The sequence below is a fragment of the Haliotis rubra genome, unplaced genomic scaffold (assembly GCF_003918875.1).
Source record: "Haliotis rubra isolate DU_JTF1 unplaced genomic scaffold, ASM391887v1 Scf463, whole genome shotgun sequence".
In the NCBI taxonomy this organism is placed as follows: Eukaryota; Metazoa; Mollusca; class Gastropoda; order Lepetellida; family Haliotidae; genus Haliotis; species Haliotis rubra.
The window spans coordinates 715,524-725,505 of NW_025767150.1; the positions used below are offsets into that span (position 1 = coordinate 715,524).

The 9,982-nt window shown below is 38.7% G+C and overlaps 1 protein-coding gene across 1 annotated transcript; it reads right to left on the reverse strand.

Moving 5' to 3' along the window:
- Window positions 1-2,015: 2,015 nt before the first annotated feature.
- LOC124290376 lies at window positions 2,016-7,615 on the reverse strand. The gene is made up of 6 exons (XM_046727083.1): window positions 7,596-7,615; window positions 6,854-7,264; window positions 5,480-5,652; window positions 4,304-4,383; window positions 3,171-3,369; window positions 2,016-2,248 (listed from the first exon to the last, which is right to left on the reverse strand). Exons 2-6 carry the CDS (start codon window positions 7,182-7,184, stop codon window positions 2,180-2,182), a joined length of 852 nt encoding a protein of 283 aa, XP_046583039.1. The 5' UTR covers window positions 7,185-7,264; window positions 7,596-7,615; the 3' UTR covers window positions 2,016-2,179.
- Window positions 7,616-9,982: the final 2,367 nt, after the last annotated feature.

Sequence of the window (9,982 nt, forward strand, 5' to 3'; positions counted from 1 at the left end):
ACAAGTCTGAGAACGTAAGACCCTTTGCATAATTATCTGCGTTTGGTGAGTGATTATCAAGTCAATCTATCGACCGGTTCTGAAAAAAGGTTGGATTTACACCACCCATTCAAGCGTAAGCGATTTTGACAAATGTACAAATGAACACAAATCTAAAAACGTGGCAGGAATAGATATAGTTAAATGACATGACATTCCATACTCTCTCAGCCACTAACAACAATCTCAGTTGGAAATTGAATCTACCAATTTGAAAATACCTATTTACAAACATTTCAATCAAAATTTTATAATCCAATCTATTTACATAATCAAGTCAATCATTAAATGAAACGAAAATGAAAACTAAGGTTGTAGGTAGAATCCTTCATGGATGAAGCTTGAACTAGTGAAGTTAAGTCAATACAGTCAAGCAAGACATGCTTGACCATGATTCTTTCACAAGTGATTTAAAATGGAGGACGCTCACTGTTTAATACATATTCATGAATGTATCTCCAGTTGTCATTGCTTCATCATCTTAACATACCTCTTCAAATCTCGACTGACAGCACCAGTTAGTGTAATCATAGTTGGTTTTCTTTCATGTAGTTCCCCCTGAGAGGGTAAGACCACGTCATTCAAAGTACATTATTCATACTATGATTGTCTGGTCCAGACACGATTATTTACAGACCGTCGTCATATTGCTGGAATTTTGATGAGTGCGGCGTAAAACAACAGCCAAACCAAACCAAACCAGATGCCCCATGGATCAAGGAGTGAAGTTTTGTCAAATGGGACAGTGGTGTGCAACGTTGAAAAATATCAAATGGTTTGACAGAACTGAAACCACTACGTCTCTGAGATTGTAAATGTTCAAGCATCCTTTCAGTTTTTTTGAGACTCCAAATGGTATTAATTCCGTTTGTCTCGAATATTTTCTATGGACATAGAGAAAACCCGTCCTTGATTTTGTTATGGTTAATCTTTGATGTAGGTATTTGGTGGTACAAATGGTGGATCCAGTATGCACCCGAGAATAGAACAGTTCTCAGAACAAAATACCCCGTGTATCATTCTTATGTATTTAATTTGTGATTATCAATTCAGTCTATTGACCGGTTCAAAAGAAGGCTTAGAGTAAGTAACGTAAGCCTGTGATGCTGATGTGCCATCCCACACGTATGGCCGATAACTGTGTGCTGGTAGATTTTGTGTATTTTTGCTTTGAGTATGTTTACTCGTTTAAAGGCCATATGACCGACCCACTGTACATAGTCATTAAACATTCAAAGCAATTTAGTAAGGCAGAGTTGACAGTTCTCCTCGTTGTTTAAACACATTGAAAACATATTTAGCTAAATTATTAATGATTTCCAAATTTAGAGAATTGAAGAATGAATAAATAGATAAGTAAAGTTCATAGTTTTTCTTTGGAATGAGTTCTGTTCTCATGTCCGTAAATATGGTGCAGTCGAACAATATATGACTCTCATCTTCTTGGGATAAACAGGTCCTACCGAATATATCGATATCATTTACGGCGCTCTGTCCTCTTCTTAGTTTCATCTCTCCAATGTTCATATTGCCACTTCGAAATTTAGTTAAGATCCGTCTTTGAATAGGTGATGTTAATACAGATAAATACCGTTCACACTCTAATAGAGATTTAAAAGAGGAGTAAAATGAAAGAGAATCGCTGTCAAGACGTTCATATCACATTTGAGTTGAGGTATCTAATAAACGTTGTTTGAAAATGTTCATAAATAGTTCCTCATTACCTGTTCTTGACCTGTTCTACCAAAATAGAAGATTCCGTATGTTGTTTGTCCAATTGTTACGTTCCAGGCTGATATCAGTAAAAGTATATTATAACACTGGTATGGGTATCTGTTCGGGGGCAGTGTTATCAAACGGAGTCAATACTTTACACATTTGCACATATATACAGCCCATAAAGGGTTTCTACCACATTCTTCATATGCTACACAGTTTGAAGATTTATAACCTTGTCCTTAAACGTATTTGTAGAATTTCCTTTCTATTGTGAGATTAATCATCCAAATACTTGGAAAGTTCTCGCAACAAATGAGCTATGGATATTTAACAAATCTTTGAACCTACACACAGAGGAACGCCTATTAGATAGCTAATTTTCAAATCAACAAAACCTTTTCAAGGTTGAGATTAAATACTTTTATATCATCCACGCTATCTCTCGGGAAACGATGTTGATAGGCAAACAAGGGGCACCATTTACCTTGCACTGAAACATAAAAAAGTTAATACATGTCAGCTACAAGCAGATAGGTGTATAGTTGTGGTTTCAGAGTGGCTTGATATTTGGCAGGAGGACGGCCTGCAAGCCCGGTATGGTTACGCAGGGAAATATCAATAACATTCTACATATATGCATACAGAAAACCAACCAAACAATTATAGTTGTGATATTTGGCAAGATGAAGGCCTGCAAATCACGTAAGGTTATACAGGGAAATATCAATAACACCCTACATATATGCATACAGAAAATCAACCAAACAATTGTTTGTTTGGTTGGATCTAGCTTAACGACAAACTGTCCATATTCAAGTGTTATGCTATCGACCCGTATATGCAGATCCTAACTAGACAATACAGTGGTAATTTCAAATAGACACGCTGTTGCCTATGCTTGATGCGTGAATGGACAATGTGGATTAAGCTGGTCACTTGTTTGGATGAATTTCTTTGTGACCCGACATCGTGGGATGTTGCTGAAGATGTCAATGATCTATCTCGCCCAGAATCGATTTATTGTCGAATACCAGTGTAAATGACATAATAGTTTGATGTGGGAGGTAAGACTCACATACCCAATCGAGTAGAATGAATTGTGTTATGCAACCTGATTGTTGTCCTCAATTACCACAGACTGACATTAAAACGTGAAACCATAACCCGCTCTATAACTTTGTTGTCTGTAGATGATCATTTCCACAAGAGAAAACATCCCGGAAATGTCCCATAGTTTACTGAAACGTAGTGTTCCGTAGAGACATAATGACATTTAAAACACATATCTCGATCTGTTCAGGATTTTTTGCAAAGAAGCACAAATAGAAATCGAAGATTATATTTCTGAATTGCCGTAAATCCAGACACAGTTCATTCAAAATCCAGATTTGGGGATAATTCCAGAAACGTACCAGGAATTCTGTAGCAGTTGAAATTATGTCCATCGTAAACTTCTTCGTCATTTCAAACGGGAAAGGGGAAATTAAATTAGTTTCAATTTCCTGCCAGACTGAGTTGGAACGACACCTCCTCTGGATAATCTGCTGGTCGATTGTTACAGTGATCTTCAGAAGGTAGTCGTCGCTTGCAGTGATGAAGTAAACCGAAAACCTTTGTCATGAAACAAAAAGAGTTCATTACATACAATATGTCAGGGCCAGAGAATAGTCAGTTGCGATTATCTTCCTGAACAGGCAAAATCGTGGTGAAAGGTATATGTATTGCTGAAATGCATTGGGTGAGTGAGTATGGTTTTAGCAATATTCCAGCAATACTACGGCGGGCGACACTTGACACAGCCTTCAGACATTGTACCCATGTGGGTTATCCAATGCTTGAAACACTTCGTTACCCCACCGCCCGTTGACATGTACCGGTGATACACCATTGTGATATATATTTAAGCTAAACGATGGTGTCTCGAAAGATGTCATATTCCAGGACATTTTCATTGTAAGAAAGGTCCGATTGTAATGTTACCAAGTGTACGTCAGACCTTGAGTTGATACCCTTCTACACGTATTACACCTGGATATCGTATCGGGCATGCCCATCATATCCTTGTTAATGGTGTTTAAAGATGTGTTGTTCAACACAGCACACGTCAGTTTTCCAGCTACATGACGGCGGTTTGTAAATAATCGAGTTTGAACCAGACAATGTAGTGATTGACATAATGTGCATAAGTTACGTAAATATGATACGATGTTGCATTGACCAAGTCAGACAGGCTGATATCCCGAGCCCGTTAGTCGTCTCTTAAGACAAACATAGGTGCTAAATGCCCAGTTCTAATTCAAAGATGTGAACGAAACCTGTTTTCATATATTTAACCGTGGCCGAAGACTGGCTGGTTGATTCGTCAGATTCGTGAGATTCGTATTTCATGTACTGCACTGAATGGTCATCAAAAGCTATGGGCTAAAGTAAAGAATTTGGGCACTTTATGATGAGAGACGCGTGGATCGTACATTCAGTTCAGGGACATGAGGAACATGATTAAACTGATGCTACTTGTAGATAAAGTGCTATTATCTCCACTTACGTGTTTTCATTTGGCGTTCCAACAAACGACACTCCAGAATCCAAAGGAAGGATATATGTTCCTTTCATGCGTAATGGATTCTGAAAAAAAGAATAAATCAATGTTCGTTGAAATATGCGCGAATAGTGATTCATAAACACACGCCCTGTCATCCTATCGCATGGTGACAATCACTGGATTGTCTGGTTCAGACCCGATTTGTTTACAAACAACATAATAAAGCTAAGATCTGCTCATGATATAGTCACAATTGTACTCTGCTTTTGGCAGATATTTCTTATGAATGTGGAAAGGGTTTTGTCGCTTCTATTTAGGATGGCGGTTACAGTGTATTAAAACGTGTCCACTAGAAAATACACCATTGCTGCAATATGAGAGCAGGGGTTTGATGCTGCCAAACCAAGAATAGCAATCAAGGATTCGAGCTATGCTATCATGCTAATATTACGCTCCTTAGATGTTTGTACCCGTCTTCCGACTAATGGTTAAGAAATACGTTTAAGGTTTACATATCGCTTGGGTGACAGATTACACATTTGTATAATATAACACCAAAGCTTAGAAACACAAATATCACATATATAAGAATGACGACCCAAATTGGGCAATAAATTGTTATTTTTTCTGAACATGTACTCAACATCTTTCGGGATAACACGGTCAGATGAGAAGTACATTACATTAATGAACCATGGTATAAATCAAGTTGACGGTCTTTGAAAACCAGTACATGATACTGTGAACAACGACCAAGGCTAGCGGTGCCCAAATACCTCACTGAAACTACACGATTATCATATCAGGCGGCTCATATAGCACACATAAGTAAGTGGGTGATAGATTGCTCCTGCATCCGATTAGAAGATCGTCATTTGCAGATCAGGTTTTGAACTATTCACATCTCAAAGAAAGAGAAGTTCATGTCAAGTTTTATTAAAGATTAACGACTTGATGAGGTGATATTTAACGTCGAATCATGAACCATGGTATAAATCAAGTTTCGACCATATAGAAACCTCACCAGAATGAATGAATAGATGATTGCTCCTGCATCCGATTAGAAGAAAGAACAGGTTTTGAACTATTCACAGAGAATGTCGACTTGATGATGAACGTCGAAAAGATGCTTGTACAAAGAACAAGAATTAGAAGGAAGAAGGAAGAATTAATACCTACTGTGTTAACACACTTTCCAGGCGCTGGGGTCCATGTAGGGGGTCCGGGAATGCACCAAACAGTGGTATTGTAACCTAGGAAAGCTTTGGTACTGCTGCACACTGTGGTGATGGCAACCATGCATTCTCTCCAGTAGATAAAGGATTGGTAGGTATTTGGAGGACTGCATTCTCCTATCAGAACAAGACGTATCTCAATGAAAGACCTTACTATAATATGAGCATGCGAGCCAAATGGAATATGTATTAGTTTGAATTAGAAACACTAGTTATCATGTCAACATAATTAGTACAAGGCTAGGTCAGACAAATATCTGGCCGATGTTTAGGATTCGGAATACCGTCCGCATACATGTTGCCATGAGTCACAGGGCGAATATGTTAGGATACGTGAATAATAGTAGATCTAAAGATCATTGCACTGAATTTCTAGAGGTTCTTGAAATGCATTTAGAAGTTGGACGAACATGAACACATGACACGTTTCATGGATAACAACTTCTTTTTATCCTTTATCACGACGAAGTGGAACACTTTTTATGGATAGACAACTTCTTTGTTGCAGTAGTTGCGACGTTTCGATGTAGATCCTAACACCGTTATCAAGCATCATTTGCTTGATTAATTTGCATAAAAAGTGTTCCACTTCATCATACCAGCTTCTAAATGCCACCTATGGCTGAAATATTGCCAAAGTGACTTTAACTTTTAACTCACTCACTCACTCTAAATGCCACCTAAGGAACTTTATCTCGACGTTTCAGAGCTAATTCTTGGTCCTTCATCGGGTGAATGATGAAGCAGCATTCATTCACCTGATGTGGGAGTAAGACAAAATAGCAGCAGTTATCCATAAAACGTGTCACGCATTTCCTGAATTAATAACTGGACTAAAGACGTGTTGACAGCGTGTCGTACAGATGTAATGCTGCTGAATGTGGCGTCAAACAAACACATACCCATGATATACATGTACAGTCGACTCTGCTTTTAGCAGACATTTCTCATTGATGTGGAGGGTTTTGTTTTCGGTTTGAGATCGGTTACATAGTTTTCATAAACAGTACTGTTGGATAATGTGTTCAGTTTCACGTTCCTTATTGTTTACATCGTATACGATCTTTTAATGAGTAGGTAGTTGAACAGAAACGACGAATCGAAAGAAACATAAAAAAGAAAGATATTCTCATTTTCGATTACATCATTATGCTTTCGTTTGTTATGTGTTCTTTAAAATGCATTATGATTAAACATACTCATTAATTCATTTTATTGAAATAAGAAGATAAATGTCGCCATTACATTGCCGCTTGTAATACACACTGTAATGTTGTCTCTCGACACCAGCGTTTCTTAAGAACTTGTCCCAACTAACCTTCAATTATGTAGTATTTGTCTCCACTTGCTCTCGTCCCCGCGGTTGTTTTTGTCTGGTAGGCTGCGTACATGTGACACTGGCCACTGCTGGTGACAAACCTCGCCCCGACACATCGGGTGTGTAGAAGGCACATGTTGACACAATGGAGTGGTTTCGATGTGTGTTGTACAAGAAGGACGTCCGAGAAATTGTAACTTGAATCCGCCTGCTTGAAATGTGCTTCACTGTAGGGGCGTTCGCAGTATTGACAGTACACATAGACTAGATACTGAAACATTATTACCTTTGAGATTTGCATCATGTTCTTAATCGGATGTCCTTTCGTCATTTTAGTGTAGATGTGTGTATAGATGCTTAACCGTATCCAGCAAACTTCGTCCAACTGAGCGCAAGGCTTGTTCTGGCAGACTGAAAAATATGAATACAAGATTCCGTGTGGTAACGACAGACGATCAATATAAAGCTCATTCTAAAATACATTTAAAATAATTGTCGTTCAGTTTCTGCATCAATTCATTCCAACAAGTAATGTTTACAAAACACCTTTCAGAATTCTTCATATTTAATGTGTATGCCAAGCAGCTTTGGGCACTACTAAAAAAGGTTACGGTTCAACTGGTTGTTTCCATTACGTAACAGGTTCAGGAAAGAATCGGTTGATGCTTAACGTTCTTGGAATGTGTCAGGAACTCTTGTGGTACGCCAATGACAGTGAAACAAGGGAGATACTGTAACCTACCTGAAGCACTGAGTGCAACGGTTCAACTGAGCGCAAGGCTTGTTCTGGCAGACTGTAGAAACTGATGACAAGATTCCATGTGGCAACGACAGGCGATCGATACCACCTCATTCCTTGTATGCGTTTATCATCGACATGCTCTTTGTGTTCCACTTCATTCCAACAAGTAATGTGTAAAGAGTAGCTTTGTATAGTATTCAAAAGAGGTTAAGGATCATTCGGTTCTTTCATATTACTGATGTAGACTGGCAGATGTTATCCCTGCGAGGATTGGGTACACCATGTATTGTGGCACAACAATCATTATTTGACAACTGTGTGACAATCAGATTAATGGTCACGATGGCGATACGTTTAGGCTTACGTTTTCGTGTATTGCTCCAGACTGCAAAGTACATTGTTGCGAAATTTCAATTTTAGCTATATTTTGAGATACGGAATTTACAGTTACCTTTTTAATACGCAGAATTTGGTTTTTAAAGCATATGGAACAGCAGTGTTATAGTACTTATAGAAAAGAATGGCTGTTGCTTTATTAATGCTAATGTGTGTGTATATAACAGCTTGCAATTGCCAGACCTGGCTGCCGATCTTGACTCTGAATGTAACCCAGTGCTCAAAATTCCATGATAACGTCATGGTTTGCCAAACAGATATTTCATGAAAAGAACACTGTACAGAGGTTGTCTTCAAGCAATTTATTAATATTTGGTGGTAGTCACAAAACACCTTTAAACATATATATTCATATCAAAAGGCACTGTGCCGTAGAGATGAAGCTGATATTATACATGCTGTTCCATCGTTTGTGGCATATGTTCCTTCAAATCAAGATTCAACCTATTTTATCCAGTATTTAATAAAGATAATGAATTGTTAAAGGTACCCCAGTTAATGCTATTTAAAAACATTATTACTGTTCAGTTGCAAACGTCCAATTTGGGCTTGTATGACAAGTTGTTTACATACAAGCTCCAAAAGTATTAAAGGTCACATGCAACGTAAAACACAACTTTGCAGATTCTGATACCTTTCGGTGTGGACTTACCGAAACAAAGCGTCAAAAATGCAAATTCAACTTATAAAGTTGAAAAATAACGCGATGAAAAACCGCGCGAAATCGGAGTTCAAACGTTTCACTAATTTTCCCCAGACTTTTCTGGGGAATACGGGTTTCAACAGTTGGGCTGCGCTCATAGCACGTGCGCAGTGAAATAGGTTCGCGCAACTTGGAAGCGGGCTGTCTGGTGAATACTCGGTGAAGGCTTTGGTGTGAGCTATTTTCATAATGTTTTGTTGATACATACATACATACAAATACTTGTATAGCGCCAATATCCGTAATCCGCTCAAAGGCGCTCTGGCTCTAAGATGGTCAAGATATCACATATAGTTCAAATGCTTCACCAAAGAGACATGTCTTCAGATTTGATTTAAAAACAGCTAAATCTGGTTGTGTTCTGAGGTGAGATGGAAGATTGTTCCAGAGATGAGGGCCAGCCGTCTCAAGTGACCTGTCACCATATGTTTTGTCCTAGTCACAGGAATTGTCAAAGACACTGGTCATTTGATCGGAGAGAACGTACAGCAGTATAACGGTGGAACAGATCACAGAGGTACTGAGGAGCTAGACCATGTAAACTTTTAAAACAAGGAGTAGAGTTTTATATTTTATGCGGTAGTGGACGGGAAGCCAATGAAGTGAGTGAAGAACAGGAGTAATGTGGTCCGATTTCTTTGACAGAGAGACCACTCTGGCTGCAGTATTCTGCACCTTCTGAAGCTTGTGTATAAGATTGTTTGGGAGGCCAGCAAGAAGCGCATTACAGTAGTCAAGACGAGATGTTACATATGCCTGAACAAGAGATGCTGTAGTCTTGACGTCCAGGTATCGTCGAATCATGCCGATGTTGAATGTGGAATGTGGTAGTACGCCCTTCTACAGATGTTATTGATGTGTGGCTCCATGGACAGTGAAGAATCAAAAATAACTCCCAAGTTTCGCACCTCATGGTTTGGCTGAATCTCACACTGACCGATGCTGAATTTAGGAAGAGAGATACTGGGTTGGAGACGCTTAGGGTGGAAAACTATGAGTTCAGTTTTATCATCATTCAGTTTGAGGTAGTGTGACGACATCCAGATTTTGATGCAGCTAACACACTCTTCAATGGTGAGAAATGAAGACACAGCTGATGTGGAAAGTAAGGGTTTGAATGATATGTAAATTTGAGTGTCGTCAGCATATAAATGCAGTCCAAGGTTGAAGGATCTGACGATATCACCTAGAGGAGAAGTATAAATAGTGAAAAGTAGAGGTCCAAGAACCGATCCCTGAGGCACGCCATAAGCAAGATCCTTAGGACTGGAGATGTGACCATCAATGA

What these genes read in the sequence shown, in the direction of transcription:
- LOC124290376 (XM_046727083.1), bottom strand. Translation starts at nt 7,184, where the DNA reads ATGACGAAAGGACATCCGATTAAGAACATGATGCAAATCTCAAAGGTA. An exon ending in CTGGAAAGTGTGTTAACACA is followed by an intron (nt 4,384 to 5,479) that starts GTAGGTATTAAT and finishes TCTTTTTTTCAG; the next exon opens with AATCCATTACGCATGAAAGG. An exon ending in GGAACGCCAAATGAAAACAC is followed by an intron (nt 3,370 to 4,303) that starts GTAAGTGGAGAT and finishes TTCATGACAAAG; the next exon opens with GTTTTCGGTTTACTTCATCA.